The sequence below is a fragment of the Cavia porcellus genome, unplaced genomic scaffold (assembly GCF_034190915.1).
Source record: "Cavia porcellus strain 051 isolate PalLab524CR breed Dunkin Hartley unplaced genomic scaffold, mCavPor4.1 scaffold_3, whole genome shotgun sequence".
In the NCBI taxonomy this organism is placed as follows: Eukaryota; Metazoa; Chordata; class Mammalia; order Rodentia; family Caviidae; genus Cavia; species Cavia porcellus.
In genome coordinates, this window is record NW_026947486.1 from 52,120,454 (window position 1) to 52,138,337 (window position 17,884).

The following is a 17,884-nucleotide window of genomic DNA, read 5'->3' on the forward strand; positions in this document are numbered from 1 at the left end:
ACTAATATCTGATATGCTATGGGTGCTTCTGTGTATATGTACACACTTATGTAGGTATGTCATGTGTACATAGAGATATGTAAAATAAGGGCAAATTATGTCAGAATATCATGTGGGATTTTCATTGCATGATAACTTTAAATAGAGGAGAGAAAAGATTTCATACCTAATTTTTAAAAAAGAGGCTAAAATAAAAAGTTTTATAGATGAATCATTTTTTTCATTAGGAATTAACAATCTTTTAATCTTAAATTAACCTTACAAGGTCACTCAGATAAATTTAGCTTTACTTTTTTACCAAGCAGAATAACACAATAATCATTTCAAAGTTTACATAGTTTCACCTTCTTTTCTTCATTCAGTCTACTTTGCTCGTATTATAAACTTGCTGTGATCCCCTTTTCTCAAGATTATTTCTGTCTACTTGTTTGTGAAATCTAGGAATCACAACTTCATTCATATTTCCAGTTCTATAATTTATTTCTGTTGTGGTCATAAGAAATATATGTATCCACTCTGAAACTCATTTTCCAAATATTTAAATTCTGAAAAATAGCAATTATCTTAAAGACAAAGAATGCCTTAAGTAATTAAAATTTTATAACCTAAATTAAGATACTTATATAAATCAAAGCATTAGTAATAAATACTGCTAAGTCAAAAATTTTTCATATTGTGTACATTTTTTAGTATTTAATAAATCTGCTCCACTTTTGTCTTTAATTTCAGTTAATATAAAACTGTCAGCAAGGACTTCTTAATTTATAAATTGACCTAATTTTCCTTATATTATTTTTCATTTCACCCATTCTCCTTTTGCTATTACAACTTTTTGTGTTTTATATTATTTTAGTTAAGACAAATGGAGTTTTCCTTTCTTGTCTATTCAAAAAAGTATACCTAAGTAAATATTAATTAAATTCTCATCCTATTTGGCAAGAGTCTCTTAAAAGAACTCAATGTGACTAATCTGCCTATTTTCAAATTATAAAATTTATAGAATTTTATGGGTGAATCAAACATGCTATTTTTCTTTCTTTTTCATTCTCCTCCTTACCTCCACACAAGCCACTTTTATGATGGCGTTTTTGCAAGTCAGGGGGTGCTCAATTAATGTCACCCATGTCATGGCACTCTGTTTGAGAATTTATTTGTGGTCCATTATCATTAGTTTTAACGGGAACTCAGAACAGTATTTGTTCACAGGGCCATCCAAGTGCTCTGAAGTTTTGGCAAATTATATACTTAAGGTTTATCACACATTCTAATGTTAAAAAAAAATAAGAGCATTTCTACTCTTACATCTTATCTAAAAGATTCCAATGAGTTCTTTGTCATTTGCTGACAATCTTTCAAAGAAAGTCAAATAAAAACATAGTGAAACAAAACTGAAATTATGCCGTACAATTTGTTTTATTTGAATTAGTTAAGGAGCTTTAAAGAAAAATCTGCTTTTTCTTGGAAGTTCGTTAAGATGTCTTGAGAGAAATATGAGAAAATTGTTTCTTGAGTAAAGTATTGCATTGTAATAAAACACATGCCTCAGAATTCCTGATTGTTGACTTAAATTTGCCAAAAAGTCATTTTTTATTAGTTTTATTTTTCAAACAAACTTTCCAAATTTTCCAAATAAACTCCATTTGTTGAGGCTGTGCTGTTCAATATGGCAGCAACTGCTAGTAGCTATTAATATTAAAAATACATGAAATTAAAAACTTGACTTCCTTAGTAACACTATGTTTCAATTACTCAATTGGCATGTGTATCTAGTGGCTACCATTTTGAATATCCCAGATTATAGAGTACCTATCATTGTAGAAGATTATTTTGGAAAGTGTTGCTTTATAAATAGCATCTATCTTGCTACCCAGTTTAAAAAGTGATAAGCTTCTCATTTTTATAATAGGAAAATGTTTTATGAAACTGTATCCAAAAGCATTTTATACATGTGTATGTCTAAGCTCTGCTTAATGAAAATTATTACCAGTTCTATCCTTGTACTAATTATTTCATCATTCATATCTTAAAATAAAATAAATTATGTCACTGTGATCAAACAGGAATTATTACGTTTAGAAAGAGGCAAGAAGAAAATGACTGTTGGTAGCTTTCAGACTCCTTAATATTTTTTGCATTTCATGTTAAAGCAGATATCACAATAGTGACTTCACTAAAAATATTTACTTATGAATAATTAAACTCTTTCTATTTTACTTCTTATAGTCTAACATAACTGTATTTCACTGAAGTGATCTACTTCTGAATATATTCATGAAGAAATATATCTATAACATATCAATATCAGTTGAGAAGTTTTCCCATATTATATATCCTCCAGATCAAAATGTTTTGATGATATATATCAGGCTCTTACATATGTATTCTTTGAATACCTTTAAACTTTAGTCATATTGTCAATCATAGCCTAGCAGTAACTATAGTCAAAAAACATTTAATAAATTTTGGAAATCTCATATAAAATTTCATATTAATCCTAAATGAAATCTGCTCATTCAGTTGCTTTGTTCTATTTCCCATATGCAAATCCATGTTTTCTACCCATTCACAGAGCTTATAAGTAATTAAAAAGAATTGCCTATTTACTTTGTAAATATGTTCCGTTTACTGATACTTGGAAGATCATCAAATATGCCATCAATATGTCCCTTTGTCTTCCCTACCCTAAGACTCAAAGCCAATCAAGTAGAAGTTTTCTTTTTCACTAAAAGGTGTAGTTATTTTTACAGAAAATGAATATTGTGTGCTTTCTAAAATGAAACAAAATTATTCTTTTAATCTATGTATTCAGAAATGCTGGCATAGTAGTAAAAAAGTCATATTCATGTCTCAGATAAATGTATCCAGCATCTTTTCAAATGACAAGATAAGGCTTTATATCTCTAATAATCACTAAGAAAAATTGATAGTTCTGTTGATTCATTATTAATGTCTGCCTTTGCTTGTTTCAGTCAAGTTTGTAGTACTGCCATGTAAAACTGACTTGTAAGTGGCAAAATTGAGCTTCTCTAATCTCTATAATTATATGGAAAACTTAAATGTTTGAAGTTCACTATACATAGTACAGTACATAAAATATATGCAATTGCAAAAAATGGCATGGATTAATTTCCTCCTGTACGCTTTAATTAAACTGAAAATTTGAGGTCATAGTTTACTCAAAATTTGAAGAACACCAAGATCTTGGCCTGCTCTATGTAAAACAAGGTAATGAATTCAACAACATACTTTAAATACTCACCTTAATCAGTTGGTAGTTTTGAACTCCATTTATTCCTATATCAGGATCAATGGCGGCTGGGAGAGCATACCGAGAGTTTATAGCAGAGTTCTCTGGAATCGATATGTTGATAACCGTTGCCGGGAATAGTGGTGCATTATCATTTATATCTTCTATCAGAAAGCGAATTTTAATCAGTCTAAATATTTCATCTGGTAAAACAGCAACTTCCACTTCATAAAAGCAACGGGCATCTATAGAGATACCAGCACATAATTTCTCACGATCAATGCGAGCACCACTAGTAAAAATCTCACCAGTACCCTCTTCAATTCGAATCAGCGGCACATCCCCAGTCTTGTACACTAGCTTGAACTGCATAGGAGACGTTAAAGACTTGTCCGGAATGAGTGACAAATTGAGGTCTTTCAATAAGTCACCTATTAGGACGTTTTCTGGCATTTCTTCTCGTACTGTATAGTTCTTTTCCTGGGCGCCAGACTGAAACACAACGCATGCTAACAGCACTGCAAATATGTATGTCCCAGAGAACAAGTCCATAACAGGCACGTTTGTAACGATTCTTCGTACCAACACAAAGAACACTGACAAGACAAAACAAGAAAAGAGATACAGGGAAGAGAAAAAAGTATTTGTTAGGAAATCAACCGTAAATATACCTATTAACTACTCAGTTTTAAACTACATCATTAATTGAAATATTAGCAAAATTGACATTAATTAATGGATAACAAATTGGTTTTGTATCAAATATTATGTATTTTTACATTCAGAAAATGAAAGACACAAGCAAAATTATTATAAATATATCAAGATAGAAGTAATCAAAATAGCTAGAATAATTCCATACCTAAGAAAATGCAAAAGAGTACTTGTTACCAATTATAAAAATTATTAGTGTTCTTTTTTGTGAGTTTCTGACTTAACTTTCACAATGAATATTTTATAAAATACTCTGTATTTTCAATTCTTGGCATCAAAGTATAGACTTTGATCTGGATAAAAATAAGTAAAGAATCATGACGTAGCAAGCAGTGAGAAGGTTTGAGTTTAGAGAATAACAGTCCTTTTGAAGAGAAGGATTGATGTGACAAATGCCTAAGTATTGAAAAAAATAAGTGAAAAGTAGATTTGGATTTTCTTAAGCAAGAACAGATGTAAATTATAAAGGAGTAACTTTCAGATCAAAATAAGCAAAAGCTTCTTAAAAATTCCGGAAAGTTTTTTTCACTGGATAGATACTATCATTATATTTGGAGATATTTATACAATATAAAATCTTTATCATTAGTCAAAATCTTCAAATTCAGGGTTGTTTTTAAAGAGCAAGTACTTTAGTTTGTATTTTGAATATATCAATATATATTTGAAGCTTACATGAAGCTTACATTGACCTTTGGTTCAGTTACATGTGTATAATACATCATGATTCATTTTTATTCCTTCCCCTATCCACCCAACTGTCTCTGTTGAACTATAAACTCCATTTCTTCATTTTGATCATTATTGTTATTTTTAGTTTGTTTACATAACATATAATGTTTGCATTCACTGTGTGTGCTTTGTATATATAAATGACACATCTACATCTTTTTTACTTCCTCACTTCTCTTCTCAAACCCTTGATCTGTTAGAGTTCATTCCAATTGGAAAAGATTCTCTCTCTCTCTCTCTCTCTCTCTCTCTCTCTCTCTCTTTCTCTCTCTCTCTCTCTCTCTCTCTCTCTCTCTCTTTCTCTCTCTTTCTCTCTCTCTCTCTCTCTCTAACTATTCTCAATTTTGGTATTTATTTAAAATTATCTGACTGACATGAGAGATATCATAAAGCATTTAAATCTTCATATCTGATTTATTTCACTTAACATGTTTTCCAAGTGTATCCATTTTCCTAAAAAATACCTCCAATTTATTCTTTATAGCTCAATAGCACTCTATTGTGGATCAATACCACATTTTTTAATTCATTTGTATTTCTGGTAATACAGCCTGCTTCCTGGATTCTGTTATTATGAATAAAGCTGCCACAAGCAGTTGTATATATGTAGCCTGCAATGTGATAACTTTAATTCTTTTGGAAAGATACCTAGAATAAGAGTATCTGGGTCAAATGGACTTTCTTACCATGATTCATAGAGGAAACACTATATTGATTTCCAGAAGGATTATACTAGTTCACACACCCCCCAAAATATAGTGGGGTACACTTTTCAACACAGCCATAAAACTATTATTTCATTTCTTAATGCCTGCCATTCTTTCTGGTTATGAGATGAAATTTTAGGATTATTTTTAATTCTCACATTTTTAAAGGCCAGAGATGGTAAACAGTTTTTAAGTATTAATTAACTGTTTTGGCTTGTACTGAAAAGTGTCCATTTCATTTGCCTTTTTAAAACAAAAATCAAACTAAAGATCTTGAGTTTGTTGGGAAGGCACTTATGCTCGTGAGTCCGGCTCTGTACAAATGTCATTTACTCATTTTTTGATTGGGTTTTTTTGGGGGAAGGTGGTATAATTTTTCTCAATTCTTTATATATCCTAGATATTAGTACTCTAATGGAGAGCAGGCATAGTGCTTTTTCATAAATTAGGATTTCCCTTTGCTCTATTGCTTTCTTTACAGTGCAGGTTTTAGTTGGATAAAGTCCCTTTTGTTGATTCTTGGTGATATTACATTTGCAATTGGACTTCCGTTTTGAAAGTCTTTGGTTTCAGGAGTAACTCCTATTTTATTCTCCAGTAGGTTCATTGTTTTGGTTTTAATGTTTAAATTGATCATTCATTTTAATTTTAGTTTAGTATGTGGTTAGAGATACAGATTCAGTTTAAATCTTCTGCATATTTTTTCAAGCACAATTTGATAAATATGCTATTTTATTCTTCAATGTATACTCCTGGGTGCTTTTTTAGTGGTAAAATAGTGGAATGTGACTGGGGTATTTCTGTATCCTCTGTTCTGTTGCATTAATCTACATATCTGTTTTTGTGCCAGTATTATTTTTTTTTTTACTGTGACTTTGTACTGTAATTTGATGACATGTATTGTGATGCCTCCCCCTTTGCTCCTGTTGCTCAGGATTGCTTTTGCTGTCTGCTTTTCTTCTGGTTGATATGAACATTAAGGCTTCTTTCTCCAGATTTGTGAAAAGTCTTGCTGGAAGTATTTGTTTTGATTCGATTTGTTTTTAAAATTTTATTGGTATGTTTTAGATATACATAATGAAAAAAATTTATCATAGAGAATATGTACCTGGTGTGATATATCTTGCTACTTTATTTGCATTCCTTTCAACTCCTTTCAGCACCTCTCTTCCTATTTACATAAGTTTTGCTTCCATGTCTTTTCTTCTATTCTCTTTTTTTTGTCCTTTCTTTCACTGCCCCCCAACACTCATCTGTTCTCTTCTTGGTTACTTTTCTTTCCTTGTTGAGGCAAAACACCTGTCGCCTAAGAAGGAGGAAAGAAAGGTTTATTTAGCTTACAGTTTTTGGAGGTTTCAGTCCATATTCAACTGGTTCCAAGGCATGATGGCCTGGCTAATGGGAAGTGGTTCAAGGTAGCCACAAGCTACAAGATGAAAAAGATAAAAAAGGGAGGGAAAGCATACCTCCTTTCTTTCCTTATATTTCATGTCAGCTATTCACTCTTGATTGGGTACAGTACTTCCACTGCCAATCTGAGTACTAGACAATAAACCACTCACAAATGCTAGATTCAGCCGCTTCTATGACTAGATGAGGCTTGGGGGGCAATTCAAACACCAACCATACCATTCTCCTTCCCACCTGTACATGTTATAAAATGCACAAATAAATATAAATGCGTGAAGCCACCTTATCTTTGACAAGACAGTTAATCATATCCCTAGAAGAAAGCTGGCCTGTTTAAAAAATGGTGCTGGGAAAACTGGCTTTCTACATGCCAAAGATTAAAAGGAGGCACATATGTTTCACCATGCACTAAACAAAAATCAAAATCGATCAATGATCTAAATATTAAAGTAGAAGAACTAAATCTGCTAGAAGGTAGAATAGGTAGAACTCTTGAAAATATTTAAGTTTTGAAGACATAAAGACTGTGATTAAAAATTGTCACAGGAAATATCACAAAGAATCAGCAACTGGGACTACAACTAATTAAAAAGCTTCTATACAGCAAAAGAAAAAACCAACAGAGTAAACAGATAATGCACAGAGTGGGAAAAAATATTGTCATCTTTCCACATACCAAGAATAACATCTAGGATATGTAAAGTACTTTAAAATATCAGGCTGCTCAATAGGGACATAAATGGCTAACTTTGTCAAATTATAGAAACAAGGGTATATAAGACCCACTTTTACTCTTTAGTATATTTCTCTTGATTAACTACTATTTGTAATATTTTGACTTTTATCATATTACATATTGAATACTTAACACAAAAGATCACAAAAAGTTAAGTGTTGAATTTTTAATATTTATTGAGCATTTACAAAAAGCATAAAAACTCCCAAAATGCACTGATTTTGATACATAGTATCAAACAGAATAAGAGAAATAAATTCCTACTTGAACCACAATGAAAATTCCAATAACACTGTACAAAGAAAATTATCCTTACTTTAATTATCACAGCAAAGCTCTCTGCACACATAACAGCAATATGCTCCATATACACACATCACTTACACTGACAGCACATGCACTTTACTTTTGTAGCTGTTCTGTAGGGCATACTTGACATTTTTTTGGTCTTCATGGTTTTCTGGAGGTTCTTATTACATTACATTCTGTGTCATTATTAGGTCCATAAAATATCAATAAAATAATTTAGTAAATAATTTATAAGTATTGTGTGTTTAGAACAGATATTAACATTTTCAAATAATCTGTGTACTTTTTACAAAATCTAAAAGACAGCATAAGAAATAAGTTCCTATATAAGCTACAATGAAAACACCAATAGTGCTCTACCATAAAAACAGGCCATCTTATGACTGTAACATCCAAGTCAGTCTTCACATGTGCTAACTGCATGTTCCAAAAACAAGTATTGCTTGCTCTGATAGAACATTTTTTGGGGGGCTGGAGGTTTAGCTCAGTGGCATAAGCACCTGCCTTGCAAGCAGGCGGTCGTGAGTTCGATCCCCGGTACCGATAAAAATGAAAAAGACCAAAAAAAAAAAAAAAAAAAAAAAAGAACATTTTTTGTTTTCCCGTACTTCATTATAGGGCAGAATTGACATATTTTTGGTTTTCCTTTTGTTATAGTAGGTCTTTATGATGTTGCATTTGTCTGTTCAACTGTCAGCTTGTCAGCATGCTCCACAATTATTTTTCTTATTTCCTTGGGGAGAAAAATTTTTTTTTTGTTTTTTTTTTTCTGCTGTAAATGATCTTTTATAAGCTCCAGTTCCAATCCTCTAACAGAATTTCTCTGATATCTCACACTAATTACTGTCTTTGTAAGCTATCAAACAATTTATGCCACATGTTGATGAAAAATTAAAATATAACCTTTGGCCAATGCTTTGTGTTTCAAGGGACACTGTAGTTGCTGCATAATTCATCAACACCATCTATTTCATCTTCTGTTTTGTTGTTAAAGTTTTCCATCTCAGGTACCATTTAGTCAAGGTTTCCCTATCCATATTTTCAGCATGGTAAATAATTGATGCAGCAGTAGCAGTTTGTTATGCTTTGCCAAATATGAGGCCAGTGTTATATTATTCCAAAATCCAAAGATTGTTATATACAATTCTAAGTTTGAAATTACATTTTATTTGGATTTTCTGCCTTGTTCTCCTGAGTGCACTTCATGCATTAGTCAGTATCTACTCTGCTATAAATGTAAAATCAATTGGAAATCAGTAAACCAAATGTTGAACGTCACATTAGTCGGAGAAATGGCAACAACAGGTCTGTTCACATTATTCAGTATATTACTATGCAAATAAGGGCCTGATGGCAGATTACCAATAGAAATCTCTAAATTTGAAACTTAATAAGTTTTGGCATCTATGAGTATAACATTTTATGCCATATTTTTAACCATCACTTTTATAGAAACCATTTACATTCTTGCAATCACCATGAGATATATGCAATATATATAGAACTATGGATGCTTTCATTTCAGGTAGTAAGATATAATATAAATAATTTTAAACATTTAATTGAGTTTATAGGTACAATTTAGTTATATATAATGATCAAGTTCATCATAGGGAAACGATACATGATATAACTTAACTTGTATACTTTTCCCTCTTACCCCTCTGCTCCTCCAAGTCCTATTCTTATCTTTATGTACAAAACTTTGTTTCCATTTTAAACTTTGTTTCTCAATCTTTTCTTCCTTCCCTTTCTCCCCAACTCTGTAATTCCCCTTTCCTTTTGAACAGTTTCTTCTCATTTCACCATATCGCGTTTGTTGTTATTTTCACTTTCAATTTCACACACAGGGAAACAAAGTGATATTTACAAACGTGTGTCCAATTTATTTCTCTTAAGAGAATGGTTTCAAGTTCTATCTACTTGGCAATAAATGTCTCAAGTTAATACTTCTTTATGGAAGAGTAGTACTCCATTATATTAAAAATTATAACTTTTTAATCCATTCATCTGCTTATGGGTATTTTAGTTGGTTTTAAGATTTATTTATAACAAATTGTGCTGGTATAAACTTGGCTGTGCATATATCACTGTGCTTATGATGCTTTTAATTTTGGGGGGGAAGATACAAGAAGGGTAATGGCTGAGTAAAATTGGACTACTAGACCTAAATTTTAGAGGAATCTCCACACTGATTTTCACATTGGTTGCACAAGTGTATGCACACACTAACAGTAGAGACATGCTTCCTTTTCCCTGTGGCATAGCCAGTATGGTTGATTTCAAAAAATAGCCAATCATCCACTCTGCTCTGGACATGCATAGTAAAGGCACTGACCTATATTGAACCAAACTGGAGATTATGGATCATGTTGTGGTGATGTGCTCTGGCTAGCTGTGTGACAACAGGCTTTGAACTCCTCCTAGCCAGAGGCAAAAACCAGGTGATGCCACATTCGGAGTCAAACTCCACCTAACAGCCTGGGTCCTAGAGGTTCTGAACTCAACCTAGCCAGTAAGGCCTCCGCACCACACTCAAGTGTGTGTCTTTACTACTTGCACAGAGGATCCTAACTTCCCAGTATATTGACCCAATGCAATCTATCAAGGAAATGCTTAGACACCCTCACTGGTCACAAAAGTTCTAGGCCCCAGCAGCACTCCTGGAGTCTGTCCCTGCTAACAGCAAGAGGATCCAATCTTTGCCAAGCCCAGCATCCCAGAGCAACACAGCGCACTGCATATGTTGGACACCTGACCAGACTCACATGCCACATTGCAAAAGGATTTGATGCCATAGATTAGGTGTGTGCCATAGCTAGCCATGGGAATATCAGCAGATGGAAACTCTACACAGGCCAGTACTCCAGTGTGATCCATCAGGAGGGTGCCTGAGAAGTCACCCTGATTCCAGAGGAAAATGACAAAGTGAAACAGAAAGAGGCACTCTCAGTCCTCTAGTCCACTGAGGACAAACTCAAGAGACACTGAAATGGAAGACACTGGAAACTGCACAACTGAACTTTCTAAAATGATAGCAAATGAAGGAAACATCTCCATGAAGTTATAGAAAAAATCAGAACAAATAATCAGGCTGCAGATTTAGCTAAGTACCATAAGAGCCTGCCTGGCAAGAACAAGATAATGAACTGGATAACTGTACCAAAAAAAAAAAATCTCTCAGATGAAAAATGAAGTGACAAATATTATGAAAGAAATGTTGTGTATATCTAAAGATATAAATAAATAAATAAAATAACTGAAACTTTGAATGAACAATATGAGACAGAATTAGAATGCATGAAACAGATTCAAAAGGATATTCAAGAAATTAAAAATTCCAATGAAATATGGAAAATCTGCTTGAATGAACCTGGACATAGACTCTCAGACCTTGAAGACATGATTTAAGATTATGATTATGAAAGAAAAGCTCTCTTAAAAATAAAAAAGAAACCAATAAATGAAAAGTCATCTGCTTTAAGATGATACAAAGAGAAACAATATAAGATGGACAGGTGTCAATGAAAAAACAGGGGTCAACACAAATGACCTATGAAGACTATATGCAGAAATAATAACAGATTTTTTTTTCAAATTTGGGAAGAGAATCTGATATGCAGATAAGTGAGGAATACAGACCCCAAATAAATATAGCCAAAGTAAATATTCAACCATACATAATAATTATAATATCAGAAATTCAGCACATCAGAATATTAAAAGCTGTTACAGAAAAGAAATCTCCTATGAATAAAACTTAGCAAAATCATGGCAGACTTCTCAACACAAACTTTCAAGTCAAGAAGAGCTTGGAATGAAGTATTTCAAGTCCTGAAAAAATAAACAACTTTCAACCTAGATTGATGTATCCTACAAAACTATCTTTGAAAATAGATTGAGAAATAAGATACTTACAGAACAAAGAACAGCTGAAGAAATTCATGGCTACAAAACCAACAATACAAAGAGTACTGAAAGACACTCTAGAAGGAGACAAAGATAACAGTCCCAAAAGTAACACAGAAGGACACCACTAAATAATATAAACAATTAAACAGAAAAAGTCTAAAATCAAAAACAGAAGGTACATGACACTGGTAAGTCAGTAATTACCAGTTATATCAATCAATGCAAATAGTCTCAATCCACCAATTAAAAGAAAAAGACTGGCAGAGTGGGTTAAGCAACAATACCCAACAATATGCTTTGCACAAGAAAAACGTTTAACTTTGGGATCCACACATCAGTTTTAAATAAAAAACAAAAAAAGAAACAAAAATATTTAACTCAAAAGAAAACTCATAAACTAAATGCCAAAGGACAGAAAACAATACTCCATGCAGCAGGAACCCACAAAAAAGTAGGCAGATATTTTGCTTGCAGACAATATGAACTTCAAACCAAGCATGATCAAAAGACATAAAGAAGGTCACTGCATATTTGTCAGGGGAAAAGTTCAAGAGGAAGAGATTACAATTATAAGTACATATGTACCAAATATCAGAGCACCCAACTATGTAAAACAAATGTTAATAGACACAAAAAACCAAATAAACAGTGATACAGTTATAATAGGGGACCTTAATACCCAATTCTTACAAAGAGACAGATCAACTAAACAAAAAATTGACAAAGAAATTACAGAATTATGTCAAGTTTCTGAACAAACAGATCTAACAGATGTTTGCAGTGTTCCACCCAACAACATCAAAATACACACTTTTCTCAGCTGCACATAGGTCATTCTCTAAAATAGATCATATATTACCTCACAGAACATGCTTAAGTAAATGCAAAAGAAATGATATAATTCCATGCCTATTATCTCACCATAGCAAAACAAAATTGGAATCTGATGACAAAAAACTAAAAGAAGCCCATAAACACACAGAAACTAAGTAACATTAAACTAAAAAAACCAATGGCTCACAGAAGAAATTAAAAAAAATATTAAACAAAAACAAAAATGAAGTGAAAATACAAATAAAAATAACTAGAACCTATAGGACACAATGAAAGTAGTGCTCAGAGGGAAATTTATAGCACTAAATGCCCACATTAGAAAAATGGAAAGCACACACGTAAACAACCTAATGTTACACCTCCAACTTCTGGAAAATAAAAAGAGTAAGTCACGCCCAAAGCCAAAGAAGGAAGTAAATTATAAAGATTAGAGAAGAAATTAATACAATTGAACCTAAGAAAACAACAAAAAAATTAATGAAACGAACAGTTGGTTACTTGAAAGAAAAATAAAATCGATAAACTTTTACCTACCTTTTAAAAAGAGTAAAGAAAAAGTCAAATCCATGCCAAAAAAAGAAAAAGAAAGAAAATAGTGAAATCACTACAGACCTCGCAGAAATAGAGTTTTTCAATATGTACTTCAAACAGCTTCACTCTCATAGGGTGAATAACAGAAAAAATGGACAGATTCCTAGAGACATATGAAATAACAAAGCTGAATCAAGAAGATACAAAACTGACGATTAACCCAATTTCAGTTAATGAAATTGGAAATGATTTTAGAACGCCACCAAGAAACAAAAGTCTAGGTCCTGATGCAGAATTGTACAAGAAATTTGAGGAAGATTTAATGGTAACACTCCTCAAAAACTTCAATGAAATTGAAATGGGAGCAAGTCTTTCTATCTCATTCCTGGTAGCAAATATTACTACCCTAATACAAAAATGAGAGAAAGAGCCAACAACAACAACAACAACAAAAAAAAAAACACTACATGACAATCACTATGATGAACATAGATGCAAAAATTCTCATTAAAAACTGGAAAAGAGAATGCAATGCAACAAGTCACCAGGAAGATTGCACTTTATGATCAAGTGGGATTCATCACAAGAATGCATGGAAAGTTCAACATACACAAATCAAAAATCTTAATACACCATATCACCGGAACCAAGGAAAGAAACACATAGTCATCTCAATAGATGGTGAAAAATTCCTATCATCTTGTTTTGTAAACCAAACTTGTTATTGTATTTGCCTTCTTGTTATTTTTGTCTGTATTTTTTTTGTTTTTCTTTTGAGTGTCGTTTTAATCATAAATAAAAAATAAATAAAAATTTAAAGTAGCCATCCCTTCTGGCACGAGATGGAATTCCAAGGTAATTTTAAATTAAATCCCTGAAATGAACAGAGATTGAACATGTATGTATTTGGAATCTCCACTTCTTTCTCTGAGCAATGTGTATTTATCTCAGACACCAAGTTCTAAATTCAGTCTTTGAATTTAGAATATCTAATAATTTTTCTGTTCTTTACATTTCTAGAATTATTCCATTGTCTTAGGGACAACTAAATTTTTTCCACTCTGTGAGTTGTTTTTCCAGTCTGTTGGTGAATTATTTGCCCGTGAAAAATTTTTAATAAGATGAGATCTCAGTTGCTGATTATATTGTTTCCCATGTGAACTGGTCTTTTTCATGAAGACTTTTCCTACACTCATGTCTTCAAAATTCTAGGTCCAGTGTTTATCTCAGTGGCATGAGCAACTGCCTTGCAATTGTGCAATCATAAATTCGAACCCCAGTACCAGAAGAAGAAGAAGAAGAAGAAGAAGAAGAAGAAGAAGAAGAAGAAGAAGAAGAAGAAGAAGAAGGAGAAAAAGTCGTCACTTCCAACAGAATTAGCATTTCTGTTTTAATATTTAGATCTAGATCCATTTAGATACTACTTTAGTGAATGGTGATAGAATTAAGTCTAGCTCAGTCTTTGGCATGTGCTAAGCCAGTTTTGCTAACACCATTTATTAAAGAGACTGTCTTTGTTTCAATGATTGATTCTTTTCTCAAAGTAAGGTAACTGAGTGTTTGGAGTTGTTTTAACAATTTCTAAATTTTTTATTGATTCTCAGGACTGTGATTATTCCAATATCATACTATTTTTATCATGGTAACTCTTCATTGTAACTGCATGTCAAGGACTATATCTCCTGCCTTACATATGTGGCCTAGAATTATTTTTAACATTTTAGGTCTATTATGGTTCCAAATGAATTTTAGGATTGTTTTCTGTACTTTTGTGAGGTATGTATTGCTATTTTGAGTGAGACTGCATTAAATTTATATAACAATTTTGGTAGTGTGGTCATTTTCATAATATGGGCTCTATCCCTATCCAAAAGCAAGGCAACCTTTGCATTTTCTGATATCCTCTTTAATATCATTTTTAGAGTACTGTAGTTTTCAGTGTAGAGAAATTTACTTCCTTTGTTAGGTAGATTCCTAAGTATTTCATTTTTAATATATTCTTTGAAAGGTGATGTTTCGCTAATTTTTGCCTCAATGAATATGTTATTTGTGTATAGGAATGCCATTGCTTTTTGAGTATTGGCTTTGTACACACATATGTGACTGAATCTGATAATTAAATAAAGAGGTCTTTTCTTGGAATTTTTGGGATCCTCTATGTGGAGTATTACATCATCTGCAAATAATAATTTAGCAAATCTGGGAAGATGGTGTATCAATAAGCAGCAAAATAAAAAAGCTTCTCTGAGAGAAACAGTTCAGATGCTGGAATATAGCATCCTGGAGAAGACCAGATTGAATAAGATGGATCCTCTTAACCTAAGAAGAAACTAAAGTGAAGAAAAAAAAAAAAAAAAGAAAAGGAAAAAACGTGGACAGAAGACTGTAGCCAGCCGCACTCTCACCAGAGCCATTCTCACTATATGCAAAATGCCACTGGAATTTAAAGATGCAAGGTGACAGTGAAGTTGAGGGTTGGCAAGCCCAAGGGCCTCAGTTGAAGGACCCAGTTGCAGAGGAGAGTGGAGGACCAGAGAACAGCACTGGCTTCTGGTGAGTGTAGGAAACTCAGTCTTCCCATGGGAGTTGACAATTGACTGGGTGACATTTTGAACATGGTCAGGGCAGACGTGGAACCAGAACCACAGCCAGTTTCATTCAGCCACTCCTAGTGCAGAGAAGATTGGTGAGAATTCCTTGGACTGAGTCCTGCCCCTGGGTATGATTCAATAACCAAGACCAAGGTTTCCATGAAGCTATCCCTAACTGATCCTGACTGCTCAGCACACATTAATGTGGTGAAGACTCCCAGCGGTTGACCAGCTCAGAAGGGAGTGGCCAGCCTGCCCTACCCCTGCTTGTACTTCAGTGGTCACCAGCAGAAAGGGGAAGGAAGCAATCGCCAGCCAGTATGCTTCAGAGTAATTGTAACCATTACAGGAAGTGCTGGGACCCCCACTATCCACTTTTGTGGAAGAAACCAGAAGCATGATAAGAAGAAGAAACAAAAGGAAGTCTCCAGCTTCCAACTAAAACAGTAGTGGCCCAGGAGAGGTAAACACAGAAGAGATCAAGGGTTGCATACCTGCCATTTCTGAAGAAACAGCATCCAACATAAAGAAATATATTCATAAAATTATAAAAGAACTGAACACAGAAATATTAATACAAGTAAAGGAAAATATAAGAAAAAATAACAAAAGAAATGCTAAGCACCTCTCAAGAAGACAGACCGAAGAATGAAGGAGTAGGGAAAAAGGAAAGAAATGTTTAATGAATAATATTTTTTAAAATCTAGATTACATGAACGAGATTCAAGGAGATTACCAGGAAATTAAAAACTCCATTGAAAGCTGTCAAAACTGCTTGAAAGAAACTAAAGATGGACTATCAAACCTTTAAGACAGGTTTGAAACTTGTGACCATGAAAGGAAAGATCTTTTAAAAATAACAAGGAATCATGAAGTAACAATACAAAGTCGAGAAGATGACAAGAGGATCTATAACAAGAATGAAAAATGTGGGTGAAGAAGCAAGGGTAAACAAAAAGGAAAAAGAAAGGCTATTTACAGAAATAATTAAAGAAAACTTCCCAAGCATAGTAAAATGAAATGATATTCAGATATATGAAACATACAGAACTCCAGCCAGAATAGGTCTACACTCATACATATAAAAATCAAGATCCCAGAATTTCAACAGAAGAGCAGAATGTTAAAAAGGATCAGGGAAAAGAAACAGATCACCTATGCAGGAAAACTCATCAGAATCATGACACACTTCTCAACACAAACCATCAAATCAAGAAGAGCTTGGAGTGAAATATTCCAAGCACTGAAAGAAAATAATCTCCAACCCAGATTGATATACCCTGAAAAACTGTCTCACAAAATTAATAGAGAAACAAGATGCTTCCATGACAAAGAGGAACCGGGTGAGCTTATGGCCACCAATTCAACCCTACAAACAGTACTGAATGACATTCTAGAGAGGGAGAGATAAAAGACCATGGCTTCAGGAACAGTGGCAGAGGGGGCTCACTGAATGAGGCAGACATTGGAATGAAAGGGAAAAGTAGAAAACAAAGCATAAAAATAGCATGACACAGATGAGGCAGAGGTTGGCCATAATTGCCAACATGGATGGCCTCAATACGCTAATTAGAAGAAACACAGGCAGTGCGATTCAGGAGATGGGGTCATCAAGTTGCTCTATATAAGAAATATAGTTAACCTAAAAGAGGGTATACAGACTGAAAGTCATAGATGAAACAATAATGCTCTATGTGACAGGGAACCAGAAAGAAGTGGGGGTAGCTCACCCGTCTGCTGCAGATTGGTTGGAAAAACATAACACTTTTTACAATGGAGAACTACTCAGCTCCCAGGAAGGAAAACCTTGAGGCTCTTGTAGGTAAATGGATACAACTTGAGACTAATTTCAAGGATGAAAAAAAGATCAGAAACACTTAGTTGAATAGTGAATTGCCTTCCTAATCTAAAAACTAAAGGAGTTACTGGAATGTAAAATGTACAATGCACCCTGTGAAAGTGAAAGAGGAGGAATTGTCTAAAAAGGAAGTCAGAGGACATTGTTAATCTTGTATCATGACTTGAAACCCATATAGATTTCATCACTCTGTTTAGTTTGGTTATAATCTGTTTCAGTTTGTCTATTTGTTCTCTACTTGATGACATGGACAGCTGTTCCAAAGAAAGCAAGATATACTATGGTAACCACTTTTAATTTCCT

At 33.3% G+C, this 17,884-nt stretch overlaps 1 protein-coding gene across 2 annotated transcripts in view; it reads right to left on the reverse strand.

The window, feature by feature from the left end:
- Positions 1–17,884, reverse strand: part of Pcdh11x (protocadherin 11 X-linked) — a 195,221-nt gene that overhangs the window by 25,762 nt on the left and 151,575 nt on the right. For both annotated transcript variants that reach the window (XM_003471041.5, XM_023565585.2), the window contains exons 5-6: positions 6,509–6,706; positions 3,260–3,843 (exon numbers count right to left, since the gene is read on the reverse strand). In XM_003471041.5, the coding sequence (XP_003471089.2) occupies positions 3,260–3,799 (540 nt within the window). In that variant the 5' untranslated portion in view covers positions 3,800–3,843; positions 6,509–6,706. The remainder of the gene's footprint in view (positions 1–3,259; positions 3,844–6,508; positions 6,707–17,884) is intronic.